Below are 18,716 nucleotides of genomic sequence, written 5' to 3' on the forward strand. Positions count from 1 at the left end.
CAACTGGCTCCTTGAATTTAACCCTGCCAAATGCAAAGTCATGAAGATTGGGGAAGGGCAAAGAAGACCGCAGACACATTATAGTTTAGATGGCCAAAGACTGCAAACCTCACTCAAGGAAAAAATCTGGGGATGAGTATAACACCGAGCATATCTCCTGAGGCACACATCAATCAGATAACTGCTGCAACATACGGGCGCCTGGCAAACCTATGGATAGCGTTCCGATACCTCAGTAAGGATTCGTTTAAGACTCTGTATACCATCTACGTCAGGCCCATACTGGAGTATGCAGCACCAGTTTGGAATCCACACCTAGTCAAGCACGTCAAGAAATTAGAGAAAGTGCAAAGGTTTGCAACAAGACTAGTCCCAGAGCTACGGGGATTGTCCTGTGAAGAAAGGTTGAGGGAAATCGGCCTGACGACACTGGAGGACAGGAGGGTCAGGGGAGACATGATAACGACATATAAAATACTGCACGGAATAGACGAGGTGGACAACGACAGGATGTTCCAGAGATGGGACACAGACACAAGAGGTCACAATTGGAAGTTGAAGACTCAGATGAATCAAAGGGATGTTAGGAAGTATTTCTTCAGTCATAGAGTAGTCAGGCCATGGAATAGCCTAGAAAGTGATGTAGTGGAGGCAGGAACCATACATAGTTTTAAGGCGAGGTATGATAGAGCTCATGGGGCAGGGAGAGAGAGGACCTAGTAGCAATCAGCGAAGAGGCGGGGCCAGGAGAGCTGTGACTCGACCCCTGCAACCACAAATAGGTGAGTACACACACACACACACACACACACACACACACACACACACACACCATACACACACCATACACACACCATACACACCATACACACACCATACACACCATACACACACACCATACACACACACCATACACACACCATACACACACACACACACACACACACACACACACACACACACACACACACACACACACTCACACACACTCACACACTCACACAAACACTCACACACACACACACACACACACACACACACACACACACTCACACACACTCACACACACTCACACTCACACACACACACACCCACACACACTCCCACACTCACACACACACACACACACACACACACACACACACACACACACACACACACACACACACACACACACTCACTCTCACATACACTCACACATACACTCACACATACACACACACACACACACACAGATGCAGAGATTCTAACAGCCAACTGCAGTAGCAAGGGACAGCTGGTCAGGAAAGACAGTTCACTGAGAATAGAAGTTTCAGATATGACAGGGCCTGAAGGCAAGAACATGTCAATGGAAGGAAATAAAACGCCTCAGAGGAAGCAGATGGAGACTCAGTGGGAGGAGGAAAGGGCGAGGTCAGTTTTTGTGTACGGGCTCCAAGAAGCCAAGGGGGCCAACTTTGAAGAAATAAAACAGGAGGAGAAAAAAATGATTGAAGGCATCATGAAAACAATAGGGGAGGGCAATATGACCCAGGTGACAAATTTTCAGAGAATTGGGTGGTTTGCGAGTGGAAGGATACGGCCTGTCAGAGTAACTTTCAAGGAAGAATCAGTTCGAACCAGGATTCTGCAAGAGAAAGCAAGACTGAGGGACAAAGAGGGGTACCAGAGAGTATACCTCGACCGCGACAGAACACAAGAAGAAAGGACTACACTGAAAGAGAGGGTACAGAGATGCAAGGAGGAACGAGAAGCAATGAAAATGAGCAGGACCCAGACACAGGAGGAAGGGCAAACACACCCCACAGAATCTCCCACCAAAAGACTCCACCCGCGACATTCCCAACGCAACTGAGCAACCTATACTACAACCCACTCACTGTTCCCTCTGCCACCAACCCCCATATCACAAACCTCACCCCAACAGCTGCCCCTTATGGGCATTCTGACCCCACCCCCATCAACACAAACCCCACCTACACCACAGCCCCATATAGGCCCCCACCAAGGCTCTCGCTCCCCCAACCCCAATATACTTGCATGACCACAATGATAGAAAAGAAACTAAAGGTTTGGTACACAAACGCGGATGGAATAACGAATAAACATGAGGAGTGGAATGAAAGAATCAGTGAAAAATCCCCAGACATCATAGCAGTCACAGAAACAAAACTCGCTGAGACAATAACAGACACAATCTTCCCAACAGGATATCAGATCCTGAGGAAAGATAGAAGGAGTAGAGGGGGAGGAGGGGTTGCACTGCTCATAAAACACCAATGGGGATTTGAGGAAATGGAAGGCATGGACATGATTGGAGAAAGAGACTACATTGTAGGTACAATTCAGTCCGGAGAACATAAAGTAGTCATTGGAGTGATGTATAACCCACCACAGAACTGCAGGAGGCCAAGAGAGGAGTACGAAGAAAACAACAGGGTGATGGTGGACACACTGGCTGAGGTGGCAAGAAGAGCTCACTCGAGCAGAGCAAAGTTACTGGTAATGGGCGATTTCAACCACAGGGAGATCGACTGGGAAAACCTGGAGCCACATGGGGGTCCCGAAACATGGAGAGCCAAGATGATGGATGTGGTACTTGAAAACCTCATGCATCAACATGTCAGGGACACAACCAGAGAGAGAGGGGAGGATGAGCCAGCAAGACTGGATCTTGTGTTCACCCTGAGCAGTTCAGACATCGAGGACATCACTTACGAGAGGCCCCTTGGAGCTAGCGATCATGTGGTTCTGAGTTTTGACTATATAGTAGAGTTACAAGTGGAGAAGGTAACAGGAACTGAAGGGGACAGGCCAAACTATAAAAGGGGGGACTACACAGGTATGAGAAACTTCCTGCAGGAGGTTCAGTGGGACAGAGAAATGGTAGGAAAATCAGTAAACGAGATGATGGAATATGTGGCAACAAAGTGCAAGGAGGCAGAGGAAAGTTTTGTTCCCAAGGGAAACAGAAATAATAGGAAGACCAAAACGAGTCCTTGGTTTACCCGAAGGTGTAGGGAGGCAAAAACTAAGTGCAACAGAGAATGGAAAAGGTACAGGAGGCATAGGACCCAGGAAAACAAGGAGATTAGTAGAAGAGCCAGAAACGAGTATGCGCAGATAAGAAGGGAGGCCCAGCGACAGTATGAAAACGACATAGCATCGAAAGTCAAATCTGACCCGAAACTGCTGTATAGCCACATTAGGAGGAAGACAACAGTCAAGGACCAGGTGATAAGGCTGAGGAAAGAAGGTGGAGAACTCACAAGAAACGATCAAGAGGTATGTGAGGAGCTCAACACGAGATTTAAGGAAGTATTTACAGTAGAGACAGGAAGGACTCTGGGGGGACAGACCAGATGGGGACACCAACAAGGAACACACCAACAAGTGTTGGACGACATACATACAGATGAGGAGGAGGTGAAGAAACTGCTAAGGGACATCGATACCTCAAAGGCAATGGGACCGGACAACATCTCTCCATGGGTCCTTAGAGAGGGAGCAGATATGTTGTGCGTACCACTTACCACAATCTTCAACACATCCCTGGAAACTGGGCAACTACCTGAGGTATGGAAGACGGCAAATGTAGTTCCCATTTTCAAAAAAGGAGACAGAAAAGAGGCACTAAATTATAGACCTGTGTCATTGACGTGTATAGTATGCAAAATTATGGAGAAGATTATCAGGAGGAGAGTGGTGGAGCACCTGGAACGGAACAGGAGTATAAATGCCAACCAGCACGGATTCACGGAAGGCAAATCCTGTGTCACAAACCTTCTGGAGTTTTATGATAAAATAACAGAAGTAAGACAAGAGAGAGAGGGGTGGGTTGATTGCATCTTCTTGGACTGCAAGAAGGCCTTTGACACAGTTCCTCACAAGAGATTAGTGCAGAAGCTAGAGCATCAGGCGCATATAACAGGAAGGGCACTGCAATGGATCAGAGAATACCTGACAGGGAGGCAACAACGAGTCATGGTACGTAATGATGTATCACAGTGGGCACCTGTGACGAGCGGGATCCCACAGGGGTCGGTCCTAGGACCAGTGCTATTTTTGGTATATGTGAACGACATGATGGAAGGGTTAGACTCAGAAGTGTCCCTGTTTGCAGATGATGTGAAGTTAATGAGGAGAATTAAATCTGATGAGGACCAGGCAGGACTTCAAAGAGACCTGGACAGACTGGACACCTGGTCCAGCAAATGGCTTCTCGAATTTAATCCTGCCAAATGCAAAGTCATGAAGATAGGGGAAGGGCACAGAAGACCACAGACAGAGTATAGGCTAGGTGGCCAAAGACTGCAAACCTCACTCAAGGAGAAAGATCTTGGGGTGAGTATAACACCGAGCATGTCTCCGGAAGCACACATCAATCAGATAACTGCTGCAGCATATGGGCGCCTGGCAAACCTGAGAACAGCATTCCGACACCTTAGTAAGGAATCATTCAAGACACTGTACACCGTGTATGTCAGGCCCATACTGGAGTATGCAGCACCTGTTTGGAACCCGCACTTGATAAAGCACGTCAAGAAACTAGAGAAAGTACAAAGGTTTGCAACAAGGTTAGTTCCAGAGCTAAGGGGAATGTCCTATGAAGAAAGATTAAGGGAAATCGGCCTGACGACACTGGAGGACAGGAGGGTCAGGGGAGACATGATAACAACATATAAAATACTGCGTGGAATAGACAAGGTGGACAAGGACAGGATGTTCCAGGGAGGGGACACAGAAACAAGAGGCCACAATTGGAAGTTGAAGACACAAATGAGTCAGAGAGATAGTAGGAAGTATTTCTTCAGTCATAGAGTTGTAAGGCAGTGGAATAGCCTAGAAAATGACGTAGTGGAGGCAGGAACCATACACAGTTTTAAGACAAGGTTTGATAAAGCTCATGGAGCGGGGAGAGAGAGGGTCTAGTAGCAACCGGTGAAGAGGCGGGGCCAGGAGCTAGGACTCGACCCCTGCAACCACAAATAGGTGAGTACAAATAGGTGAGTACACACACACACACACACACACACACACACACACACACACACGTGCTCATATACAACAGGCCTAGTGTCTATTCGACATGTGCCTAGGACAAAATGGTAACTAACACACACACACACACACGTGGTAATGCTTTATTTACAGCTAGCAAAGTCAGGGTATTTCTCCAGAATGGTCTGTAATATACCACTGTGGATAAAATACTTTGCCATTTCTTGAACATTTCTGAGCGAGTTGTCTCTAAATTCTTTAATTTGATCGCACTCCAGTACATAATGACGCAAGGTGTGACAGTAGTCCATCTGGCAAAGTTTACATTTCGTTTGGTCTACATCTGGTGGTGGTGATTTAACCTGCCATAGATATGTACTTGTAACCCAGCCGGAGCCGGGTGGTAGTGACATCCCAGGGTCTGCTTATCTTGTTGGATGCACCATTGACATGTGGCTCCTCCTGCATGATGGAATGATGATAGATGGACTGACTTGTGTCAATCTCCCTAAGTCTTAAGTCAGTAAAGTTCAATTGAAGTTCTTTTCGTATTATTGTTCTCAAACTGCTAACTGACAACCCAAGATTGTAATCTACTCCCTCTTGGAAAGCATACAGCTTAGCCAATTTATCAGTTCTATCATGCATCTGAAGACCAATGTGAGATGGAATCCACAGCATGTGCACTATGACTCCACTGTCCACAATCCTACCATACCTGTGTCTGGCTTCTGACACAAGCATGCCACAATTTATACTTAATGAGTTGAGAGCATTTATGGATGACAGAGAATCAGTTACAATTAAAGTGTCAACCTTAGATACATGGACGCATTTGAGTGCAAACAGTTCTGTTTGAAGGGTAGAGGCCCAGTTATTGATGCGTGCTCCAATTTCTTTATGAGAACCATCACTCTGTATGACAACAGCAGCACTACCAGCTGCACCAGTGGACTGGTGAACAGAACCATCAACGTAAATAATTTGTGAAAGAGTGTTCTGTGTGACTAAGTTATCAATACAGCTTAAGACATCATGTTTGGCTTCAAGACGAAGCTTTGGTTGTGGTTTAAGAAGAGTTTTGGGGGGAAATGGAGGAATGGTAGTTTGGAATGGGGGTAATATCCCATGGAGCAGGGAAGTGTGTATGTTGCCTAACTTGACATAGATCATGTAGCTGGTTCATGCGGAGGTCGGTTCCAGTTTTTTCGATCCATCTGGAAGGATGTTCACCAGTGCTGAGGAAAGTTTGGAGGGCTTCTGTGCAGGGGTTTGAATGGGCTAACCCAAGCATATTGACCCCAATAAGGATATTTCTTTCAGCAACACGATCTCTAATGCTTGGAATATTAAGTTCTTTCCGCATATTTAAAATTTTGGCAGTACGAGGACATCCTAGGATGATCCTCATTGCTTCGTTTTGCAGTTTTTCCAGCCCTCCAAGCTTCCAGTCAGACACAAGAGCAAGTAGTGGCGCCGCATAATCAACCAATGATCTAATATAAGCAAGATACATCATTTTCACAATTTTAACATTAGCACCATACCTGGGATGAAAACCTGCCACAACTCTAAGTGCTCTTAGTCTTTCTTTGTATTGGCGACAAAGTCTCGTTACAACAGGTCCAAGTAGTGCATCTCCAACAGTATCTCTATTTTGAACCTCTGTAGACTGAATAACGTTGACTTCACCGTCCTCCAGGACAACACTAGTACCCTCACGAGCACTGTCTTCTAATACATCACTAGAACCCTCTGGAGCACTTTCCTCCAGGACTGCACTAGCACCCTCAGGAGCACCGTCCAAGACAACCCCGTCCCTACCACACATCGTATTTTCCCAGCAGTCATACATGCTGACATGTCATTCAAGAAGGATCTTTTATTGGTGTTTTCGTCTTTTAATATAGATGTAATTTTCTCATACAGCTGTATCTCGTTTGGGCAGACCCAAAAACATCTCTGAGTTTATGTCAAGTGTGGTCACTGGTTTAAAATTCCTGCATATACCATGGTACCATTGACCACAGAGATTGCAAGCAATCCAGGCCTGTTTTCGTCTCTTACCCTTTCTGCAGACTACACAGATCTTCATGGTGGTGGTCAACTTACAATACTTGACAACTCTCCTAGCTAGCTAGTCTATAATTCCTCAAAGTATTTAATTTTTTTGTAACAGTTCTTCCGATCTGGCTTTATTTCTAACGAAACCGTTTGAATCTACCCAAATTCGGTGAATCCTGACGAATCCAATAGTGGATCACTGTATATTTTTTACCCGGTCACAATTGTAATGAGTTATAAGTACAAATATTAAATGGGTCATACACCCACACGAGCGCGCACGCGCACGCACACAAGGGCGCACGTACAGACAGACGCACACGAACATACAAACACACACACACACACACACACACACACACACACACACACACACACACACACACACACACACACACACACACACACACACACACACACACACACGAGGTAATGCTTTATTTACAGTGAGCAAAGTCTGGGTATTTCTCCAGAATGGTCTGTAATATAATGACGCGGGTGTGACAATAGTCCATCTGGCAAAGTTTACATTTCGTTTGGTCTACATCTGGTGGTGGTGATTTAACCTGTCAAAGATACTTGTAACCCAGCCGGAGCCGGGCGGTAGTGACAGCCGGAGCCGGGCGGTAGTGACAGCTGGAGCCAGGCAGTAGTGACAGCCGGAGCCGGGCGGTAGTGACAGCCGGAGCCGGGCAATAGTGACATCCAAGAGTCTGCTTATCTTGTTGGATGCACCATAGACATGTGTCTCCTCCTGCATGATGGACATGTGGCTCCTCCTGCATGATAGACATGTGGCTCCTCCTGCATGATGGAATGATGATAGATGGACTGACTGGTGTCATTCTCCCCAAGTCTTAAGTCAATAAGGTTCAGTTGAAGCTCTTTTCGTATTATTCTCAAACTGCTAACTGACAACCCAAGATTGCAATCTACTCCCTCTTTGAGAGCATAACAGCTTAGCGTTGTATGTTTTTAGTTACAGTTTAATATGTTTATTATGCACCCCATACCCATCCTGTGGGCGGTAGTCAAAAGATTACAGAGGTACATAATGGGTCCAGGGACTGGACTCCAAAGTTTTGATAGCTGAGCAAGTTACAGAGGTAATGAACTCACAATTACAAAGGTAATGAACTCACAATTTACAAAGGTTATGAACTCACAATTTACAAAGGTAATGAACCCCAGGTAGGTCTGGTCACAATCATGACAAGTTACAAAGGTATTTACCCCCTGTGTCTGGCTTCTGACACAAGCATGCCACAAGCATGTATCAACCTTAGATACATGGACGCATTTGAGTGCAAGGAGTATGGCAAACAGTTCTGTTTGAAGGATAGAGGCCCAGTTATTGATGCGTGCTCCAATTTCTTTATGAGAGCCATCACTCTGTACGACAACAGCAGCACTACGAGTTGTACCAGTGGACTGGTGAACAGAACCATCAATACAGCATCCTGTTTGGCTCCAAGATGAAGCTTTGGTTGTGATTTAAGAAGAGTTTTGGGGGGAAATGGAGGAGTGGTAGTTTGGAATGGGGGTAATATCCCATGAAGCAGGGAAGTGCCTCTGTTGCCTTACTTGACAGATCATGTAGCTGGTTCATACGGAGGTCGGTTCCAGTTTTTTCGATCCATCTGGAGAAGTGTTCACCAGCGCTGAGGAAACTTTAGAAAGCTTCTGTGCATGGGTTTGAATGGGCTAGCCTAAGCATCTTGACCCCAATGAGGATATTTCTTTCAGTAACACGATCTCAGATGCATGTAATATCAAGTTCATTCCGCTTATTTAAAATTTTGGCAGTACGAGGGCATCCTAAAACGATCCTCATTGCTTCGTTCTGCAGTTTTTCCAGCCCTCCAAGCTTCCAGTCAGACACAAGAGCAAGTAGTGGCACAGCATAATCAACCAATGATCTAATTTCACAATTTTAACATTAGCACCATACCTGGAGAGAAACCCTGCCACAACTCTAAATGCTGTCAGTCTTTCTTTGTATTGGCGACAAAGTCTCGTTACAACAGGTCCAAGTAGTGGGACCTCAAAGCCTAGATAGCTGTATCTGGTTACTATCCTAGAAGAGACCCATCATGCAACTGGATCTGGCGTCCTCCTCTGTCGAGGAGGACGCCTATTGAGTATCATTGTTTTATCAGTAGAGATTATTAACCCCAGGTCCTGATACGAGGCTAGTACATGGTTAAGGATGTTCTGGGTGTTGGAGAATCCAGAGGTGTGAATTATTATATCATCAGCAAAACTAATCATATAATGATGGGGTTGGCTAGGTATAGCATTAAGTAAAGCATTAACTAGAATACTGAATAGAGTGGGTCTAAGCACACCACCCTGTGAGGCTCCTAAATTAAAGTCTTTAGTTACACTTCTATGTCACTGGAACAACACAGAAGACTTTCTGTTGGACAGGTAGCCTTAATCCAGTGGAGAAGCCACCCTCCAACGTCCATTCTGGAAAGTTCACTAATGATTACGTGTCGGTCGGCTACATCAAAAGCAGATAGGAAGGTAGTGTATGAGCTGTCAGTGTGCGGAGTGAGAAAGGTGGTTATGCAATGATGCACGCTCCTTCCATGCATGAAACCATGCAACCGGGGAGACAAAATTTTTTTAATTCTGTGTACGAGCCGATTAAAAATAATCCTCTCAAATGCTTTAGGCAAGCAGCTAGTAAGAGATATTGGGCGAAATGAGTTTTGTTGATTGGGCTTTGGAATGGGAATGATGAGGCTGTTGGTCCAAGATTGAGGGAGCTCCCCAGTTACATAGCTCATGTTATATAATTCAAGTAAAGGATTACCTGGTACTCAACACAGTAATCTGAGTATGTGGCCTGGTGGCTAAAGCTCCCGCTTCACACACGGAGGGCCCGGGTTCGATTCCCGGCGGGTGGAAACATTTCGACACGTTTCCTTACACCTGTTGTCCTGTTCACCTAGCAGCAAATAGGTACCTGGGTGTTAGTCGACTGGTGTGGGTCGCATCCTGGGAAAAAAGATTAAGGACCCCAATGGAAATAAGTTAGACAGTCCTCGATGACGCACTGACTTTCTTGGGTTATCCTGGGTGGCTAACCCTTCGGGGTTAAAATCCGAACGAAATCTTATCTTATCTCTTAATACCATCCTCTCCAGGCGACGTGGAGTTGCCCTTTGTCAGTGCTGCATCAAGTTCAAAGTTAGTGAAAGAAATGTTACAGTCATCTTCTTTGCTGAGCATAAAACAAATCAGTCTCTCTATTGCATCATGTTTGTCCATTAATTTCGACTGTGTGATACTGGGAAGATTGTCATACTAGGTGTAGTAGCCCAAGCACTGACTAAATCATTTGCCCTGTGTAAGGGATGAGGGGTGAGCGATCTGACCAGTTTTGTTACCCTTAATTCTGTTTATGTCCCTCCAGTTTGCCGCAGCTCTGTCATACACTCTCTGGCAGCAACAAGGGGCTTAATGAACCAGGAGGTTTCAGTGGCGATTCTAAGTAGTTCTGATTACTGATCACAAGGTCATTGTTAAAGGTTTCAACAGAGAAACACTCATAGGAATTATACCAGTCTGTCACATGTGCGACAAAGTCATCATGCTGATCAGGGGGGACATTAAAACGTTTTCGTTCGAATATCCCACCAGGGAGGATAGTATTACCAATATCTAGAGAGGTTAGTCTTGGGAAATGATCTGATGATATATCTGTTACAATGGAAGACTCACAGTTGGCAAAATTAATGCTGAAGCCAAGACACAGATCCAGGACTCCTCCATAGATATGTGTGGGTTCAAGGTCACCTACAATTTGCACATTATCATGACTTAGGATGACAACATTTGTTTACCATTACGATTACCAAATTGTGAGTTTCCAATGCTTCTGTGTCTTGCATTATAATCGCCAACAATAAGAGTAGGTTCAGTATGAGAACGAGTTGGGAGCTCCAAGTAATTAAACTTATCAGCAGGAGCATACAAGTTAAATATGTAGAGAGCAGAGTTCCCAATGTAAATCCTAACATCGTAGTATTGTAGCCCCTCTATTTTCTTATGTGCAAGAAGTTGATGGGGAAGTGATCTTTTAACATATAGAACACAAGAGTTAGAAGACTTGGGTTACATGTAACAAATGAGGGCAATTTAGGGGACTGGAATTTTTCAGGGACTCTGCACTCTTGTAGACACAACATCAATGGGTTCGAGTTTGGTTCCATTATAAAAGTCCAGGGATAATATTCAGTTTCTCAGCATAATGAAAGAACTTACTAAATAGCAAACAAACATAATCAATAACATCAGTATTACCCTTCTCCATGAGTCTCTTAAGTGCACTTCCATTATGGAGGCCTCGTGGGAGTCTTTGTTTACAGAGGGGAACGGCGCTCTTTGTCTGTGGAATGTATGGCAGGTGACACTATCTCTCGCACTCACCTCTCCACTATCATAGTATCATTACACTCGTAGCTATCATCACAGGTACCACTTCCCTCATCATTATGACTAAAATTATGAACACCAGTGTTACACAGACCATTATCGACAATCGGGTCATCTCCACACTCAGTATCTCCCAATACATTATACTCATAATTTTTACTATAATGATGGTCACCACTGCCCTTGCTCTATTTATTTATTTATTTATTTATTTGAACATGATACAGAGAAGTACAAAAGAATACAGTTAAATGCAGCATGCCAAAGCCACTTGAATGCATAGCATTACGGGCAGGCTTAAAATTAACTTAAGATTAACTAAGCAATGAAGTATTCAGTGGTAAAACATTATTGTAAACAGATAACAATTAAACACAAATGAGTATTACAAAAACAGGTCGTATGGTTGCTTGCATTGCTGTACAATCAGTATTTATTTATTTATTTATGGGCAGGCTTAAAATAAACTTAAGATTAACTAAGCAATGATATATTCAGTGGTACAAAAATTATTGTAAAACAGATAACAATTTAGTACAAATGAGTATTACAAAGACAGGTCATATGGTCATTTACTGTGTTGCTGTGTAATCAGTAGAATGGAGTATTCTGTTAGGTAATGAAGTTAAATAGTAACAAAGTTTGATTGGGTCACAGGTTGACATTTATGAGATACAATAATGAGATACATATATGAGATACAATTTATGAGATACAATTATTCAGTATTTATTTAGTTGTGGGTGAGTAAGTGATTTTTGAGAAGAGACTTGAATTTATAAACAGACAGTGTTTCTTTTATATTCACAGGTAATGAATTCCAGATTTTTGGGCCTTTCATGTGCATTGAGTTTTTGCATAGCGTGAGATGGACACGAGGAACATCAAAGAGTGATCTGTGCCTTGTGTTATGGTCATATGTTCTGTTGAGGTTGGTAAGGAGATGTTTGAGGGGAGGGTTTATGTCAGAGTTAAGTGTTCTATGTATGTAGTAGGTGCAGTAATAAGTATGGATGTTTTGAATTGTAAGTAGGTTTAGAGTTTTGAATATTGGTGGTGTGTGTTGTCTGTAGTGGTAATTTATCATTATTCTGACTGCAGCCTTTTGTTGGGTGATTAGTGGTCTGAGATGGTTTATTGTTGTTGAGCCCCATGCACAAATTCCATAGGTGAGATAGGGGTAAATAAGTGAGTGATATAGGGCCAGGAGGGCTGACTGTGGAACATAGTACCGTATATAAATAACAAAATGGCACAATACCGTGACTGGAACGATACACAAATAACCCGCACATAAAAGAGAGAAGCTTACGACGACGTTTCGGTCCGACTTGGACCATTGACAAAGTCACACGGGGTATAGTACCGTATCTTCGATAGTATGCCTACGGTCTTGGATTGTTTTTTTTTTTGGAAATTTGTTGTATATGTGTTTGAAATTTGAGTCTATTATCAAGGTGAATTCCTAAGAATTTTCCCTCTGTGAGTTTTGTGATAGGTGATCCATTTATCATTATGTTTAAAGACACATCTGTAGCTCTGTTACAAAACTGAATGTAGTAGGTTTTGTCAATGTTTAGAGTAAGTTTGTTGGTCCTCATCCAGGTTGATATTTTCTGTAATTCGGTATTTACAGTATTGGCTAGCATGACTGGGCTCGGGTGAGAGTAGACGTATGTAGTGTCATCTGCAAATAGTGTGGGTTTGAGTAGTTGCGATGCATTTGGTAGGTCATTTATGTATATGAGAAAGAGAAGATGGCCTAGGACACTTCCCTGTGGGACACCAACTGTAAATGGTTGTGCGGAAGAGTTTGCCCCATTTGTGTTCACATATTGGCTTCTGTTGCTGAGGTATGACTTTAGGTAGTTGGGGGAGTGCCCTCTTATACCATAGTGCGACAGTTTCATGTGGAGCAAGTCATGGTCAACTGTATCGAAAGCTTTACGTAAGTCAATGAAGATCCCCAGTGGGACTTCCTTTTTCTCTATTGCTGTATAAATATGTTCTAGCATGTGGATAATAACATCATTAATATTTTTATTAGGCCTGAACCCAAATTGACAGGGGTTGAGTATGTTGTTGGAGATGAGGTAGGAATAGATAGGTTTATGGATTAATTTTTCAAAGATTTTAGAGAGAGGGTGTAAGTTGGATATTGGCCTATAGTTATTCAAGTCTGTGTGGTCTCCTCCTTTATGGATCAGGGTGACCCTTGCTATTTTGAGAACTGTAGGAAAGGTAGAGGATTCAATGGATTTGTTAAAGTGTTGCAATGATTGGTGATAGCACCTGTGACACTTTTTGTGTGTTCGGGTAGTTGCCAGTGAGGTAGTAATTGGTTGGGGTATCTGAGCTTGGGATTTTATTGGCAAGGTTTTTTCCTATAGAAGAGAAGAAATCATTGAGTCTGTTTGCTGTTTCAGTAGGTGGGAATTGGGGTTCATCTGGTTTTGTTAATTCAATTTCGCTATTTCGTGATATCTTTCTTTGTTCATAGAATTTCTGATAGGGTTTTCCGGGTCTTTTTTATATCACCTTTTAAGTTGGATAATCTGTTCTCATAATACAATTTTTTTTAAGCCCTTCTTATCAGGCTGGTTAGGATTGACGAGTAACGTTTTGTTTGGTCACTGTTTATATGGCCCATTCTGTACTGTTTTTCGTATTGGTGCTTTGTATTTATGGATTTGAGGATACTGGGTGTTAGCCAGGGACTGTTCAGTCTCTTCGCAGTCATCTGTTTAGCTTTTTTTAGGGCAGTGCTTGTTATAGAGGTATTGGGTCTTTATTTAGAATGTCGGAGAACAGGGAACCCCCTCAGATAGCTGCATTTCTCTTTCTAGTTTCGTGCTGTCATGTATGGTTCTTCATTCTCCATCTCCATGGACTGCTCAGCACGAACTTCCCCTCCCTCTACGTCTTCTGCTGCATTCTTCACTGATCTTTCTCAGTGTCAAACCTGGCGGTTAGACCCCGCTCATTCGGTCCTAGCAGGGGAACTCTTCGCCATTCACCAGGCTTTTATTTTGTCCTTGCTCACCTTCCTCCTCAGCCTGTGGTTCTCTTCCCTGATTCCTAATCTTACTGGCCCTTTTGTGCTCTGTCCGTCCATGGTCCCTACGCGTCCTCGTCCGACAGATGCGGTGTCTTCTGCGTTTCTTGCGGAGTCTGGGTTAGATTATTATTATAATCAAGGGGGAAGCGCTAAACCCGGAGGATTATACAGCGCCTGGTGGGGGGATGTGGAAGGCATTCAGGCTTAATTCGGGGAACTGGAGCACAGATCCAATTCCCTAAATCAAGAGCCCCTCACCAACATCAAGGAACCTTCCTTGAGGGGAGTCTGGGTTAGAGCATCTCCCTTCAGTGGGTACCAGCCCATTTTGGCATTCGGGACAGTGAAGTGGCTAATCGAGCGACCTCCCTCGCACACGCACTTCCTACTATTACCCATCTTGCTCTGGGCTGCAGTGATTTCACAAGGACTGTTTGGAAGGAAATCCTCCATTAATGGCAGGAGGATCTGGTATGCTCCCTCTCTGCTTCGACATTGAACTCTGTCCGATCTTTCAATGCCCCATGCCATTGGGCTTGCAATCCACAGCTCATTTGCACCGCTTTCGGATAACGGACTCTCCGTACTGCTTGTAGTGTCCTTCACATCCTGAGACGGTGGAACACTTCCTACTGTGGTGCCCACATTACCACTCTGCACGGACTATTCTCCGCGTGGCCTTGCGCACGTTTGAAATGCAATCTTTAACCTTACCTCTCTTTCTCATTGGGGAGGGGTTTGACCCTCCAGACCGTCAGAAGATCTTGGCGTGTACCTGCGTGTTCTTGCCGGTTTCAGGGCGCATTAGGGACATGTAATAAGCAGTTATTAGTCAACATCCTTCCACTTTGGTCAAGGTTCCTTTTCAGAGCGCTGGAAGGTACGGCGTAAGCTTTCAGTAGCTCTATAAACTCCAACAACAACAACAAACAAAATATGTCTGACGTTGAAGAACTTCCTCCTTCTAAACTTGGGACAAAAGAATAGTAAGTTAGACTGTCCTTTTACTTGACTATGGTAACTGGTTGATAGCAAAGGTTATAGTAACTCACCGATAGTGAAGATTATAGTAACTTACTGATAGTGAAGGTTATAGTAACTCACTGATACTGAAACATTCAGTGACAACTTAACCCTTTGAGGGTCGACAGGCCCTCTCCGAAACTCGTTCTCAGGGTCGGCCAAATTTAAAAAAAAAAAAATTATTTTCTCTTATGAAAAGATAGAGAATCTTTTCCCGATCATAAAGACACCAAAAGTTTGAAATTTGATAGAAAACTTACTGAATTATGCTCTCGCAAAGTTAGCGGTCTCGGCGATGTTTACGCATCGGCGATTTTGCCCACTTTGAGCCCCATTTTCGGCCAATTTCACTGTACTAGTCGACAAAAAACATGAATATTTCGCTAGAACTCCATTTTTTCTATCGAATGGTGCAAGAAACCACTCATTTATGAAATTCAACTATCCAGTACAGTGGTCAGAATTTAGCAATTTTGCCAATTTCACACAAATTTCAAAAGATGCTAATTTCCGAATAGGGTCCAGAATAAACAAGAAAGACATTCCTGGCACTAAAATGACATTTCCTCTAGTCATTAGTCACGTCTCAAGGCCCCTCTTATATTCTTTTGCTTTCCACTTTGAATTTTTATTTTCACAAAAAATATAAGATTTACTGTTATGCAGACTACTGCATTAGTGTAAAAATGGTATAAATATTATTGGTGCACTTGTGAAAGAATATTAGACTCACCAGTTGACGTGTATTGCACGCTTGGCACGATTTATTTACTTTTGAAGTTTGGTAAAAATCGAACATTTCTGCTACTTTGAGCTCAATTTCAAGGCACCTTTCTTTGTAAAACCAGTCAAAATCATCTCAATTTCTGTAATATGTCTTCCATTCTATAAAATGAGACCAAGAAAACTAGAATACAACAATAAATACCATACGAAAATACACTGCAAAGTCGCTGATTTATTCAAAAAAAATGGTCAAAGTTTTTTTTTTCTCATTATGCACTGTGTGCTGCAGGATTTTTTTTAGACTGTGCACACTGACCACATAGACCCATTCTTTCATATGAAGGCCTACCAGCTTTCTCCCACTAGATTTGAGGCCGCTAGAATTTATGAGTACTAGTACATCAAAAACCCCTACGCGTAAGACGTACTAGTACGACGAAAACCCTCAAAGGGTTAAGAAACACGATAACTGACTCAGAGATGAATAAACACCACCTGCTACTTGCTGGTGACTTTAATATAAATCTTTTTCAAGCAGCTGACCCCCAAGTAGCTGATTTCACAAACACTACGAGCAGCTGCTTGCTACTACCATCTATAACTAAACTAGCAGCGCTGTATAGCCCTTGTGGCTTAGCGCTTCTTTTTGATTATAATAATAATATAACTAAACTAACAAGAGTCACAGACACAAGTGCCTCACTGCTTGATCATATCTGGACCAATACTATATCCCCACTAAAAACAGGCATAGTCACAGACAACACTATGGACCACTACCCAACTTTTCTCATAACCAACTTGGGTAGACTGCCTCAGGACATTACTAAGATATCTTTTTGACTGCATGATGAGTCATCAGTAAATAATTTTATTACTACAGTGGACCCCCGGCTCACGATATTAATCCGTTCCTGAGAGCTCATCGTAAACCAAAATTATCGGAAAGCGAATCAATTTTCCCCATAAGAAATAATGGAAATCAATTTAATTCGTGCAAGACACCCAAAAGTATGAAAATTTTTTTTTTTTACCACATGAAATATTAATTTTAATACACACAAACTGACGAAGACATGCACAGTTACATGACACTTACCTTTATTGAAAATCTGGTGATGATTGATGGGATGGGAGGAGGGGAGAGTGTGGATGGTGTTAGTGTTTAGAAGGGGAATCCCCTTCCATTAGAACTTGAGGTAGCAAGTCCTTTTCCGGGGTTACTTCCCTTCTTCTTTTAATGCCACTAGGACCAGCTTGAGAGTCACTGGACTTCTGTCGCACAACATATCTGTCCATAGAGGCCTGTGCCTCTCGTTCCTTTATGACTTTCCTAAAGTGTTTCACAACATTGTCAGTGTAATAGTCACCAGCACGGCTTGCAATAGCTGTCTGAGGGTGATTTTCATCACCCTTTTCACAAATGATCGCTTGAGAGATGCTATCTCCTGCTATCTGTTTTTCATTTATCCACACCAATAACAGTCTCTCAACATTTTCTAACACTTGCAGTCACTGTTTCGTAATCACAGTTGCACCTTTTGCAAGAACAGCTTCCTTGATTGCCGTTTTCCTGCTCACTATAGTAGAGATGGTTGATTGGGGTTTACTATACAACCTGACTAGTTCCGACACACACACTCCACTTTCGTACTTTGCAATTATCTCTTTCTTCATTTCAACAGTCATTAGCACCCTTGGTCTCGAAGGGTTGGCACTAGGAGCTTTCTTGGTGACTTATTTTGCAGAAACAAGCACCAAAAACAGTGATAATATGGATAATATGGAATGTACCAAATGTATCCTTAGATGTGCGCACACTGGCCACAAGTGGACACGTCTCGTACGAATCGTATCGCATACCGGGTTTTGTATCGGGAAGCGAGGCAAATTTTTTTCAATCAAATGCATCGGCAACCGAATTTATCGGATACCGGTAACATCGGGAACCGGGGGTCCACTGTACCTTACATAACACTGACTGGCTGGGTGAGTTAGCGCACAGCAACGATATTGATGAATGTGTCATCATATTCCTGCACAAAACCCATAACCTCTACAATGAACATTGTCCAGTGAAAACGAAGCAAATCTCAACAAAGAAACTAAACAGCCCCTGGCTTACAAATACAGTGGACCCCCGTTTAACGATATTTTTTCACTCCAGAAGTATGTTCAGGTGCCAGTACTGACCGAATTTGTTCCCATAAGGAATATTGTGAAGTAGATTAGTCCATTTCAGACCCCCAAACATACACGTATAAATGCACTTACATAAATACACTTACATAATTGGTCGCATTCGGAGGTGATCGTTATGCGGGGGTCCACTGTAGTATACTTAAATCCGTCAATAAAAAACATCTATATGAAAAACAATTTAGACACGGCCTAATTA

The 18,716-nt window shown here is 43.2% G+C and overlaps 1 protein-coding gene across 2 annotated transcripts in view; it reads left to right on the forward strand.

The window, feature by feature from the left end:
* Positions 1–15,407: 15,407 nt before the first annotated feature.
* LOC128688548 (EEF1A lysine methyltransferase 2) overlaps positions 15,408–18,716 on the forward strand; it is a 332,797-nt gene continuing 329,488 nt past the window's right edge. For both annotated transcript variants that reach the window (XM_053776392.2, XM_053776398.2), the window contains exon 1: positions 15,408–15,555. In XM_053776392.2, the coding sequence (XP_053632367.2) occupies positions 15,506–15,555 (50 nt within the window). In that variant the 5' untranslated portion in view covers positions 15,408–15,505. The remainder of the gene's footprint in view (positions 15,556–18,716) is intronic.

This window comes from Cherax quadricarinatus, chromosome 13, assembly GCF_038502225.1.
Source record: "Cherax quadricarinatus isolate ZL_2023a chromosome 13, ASM3850222v1, whole genome shotgun sequence".
Taxonomy (NCBI): Eukaryota; Metazoa; Arthropoda; class Malacostraca; order Decapoda; family Parastacidae; genus Cherax; species Cherax quadricarinatus.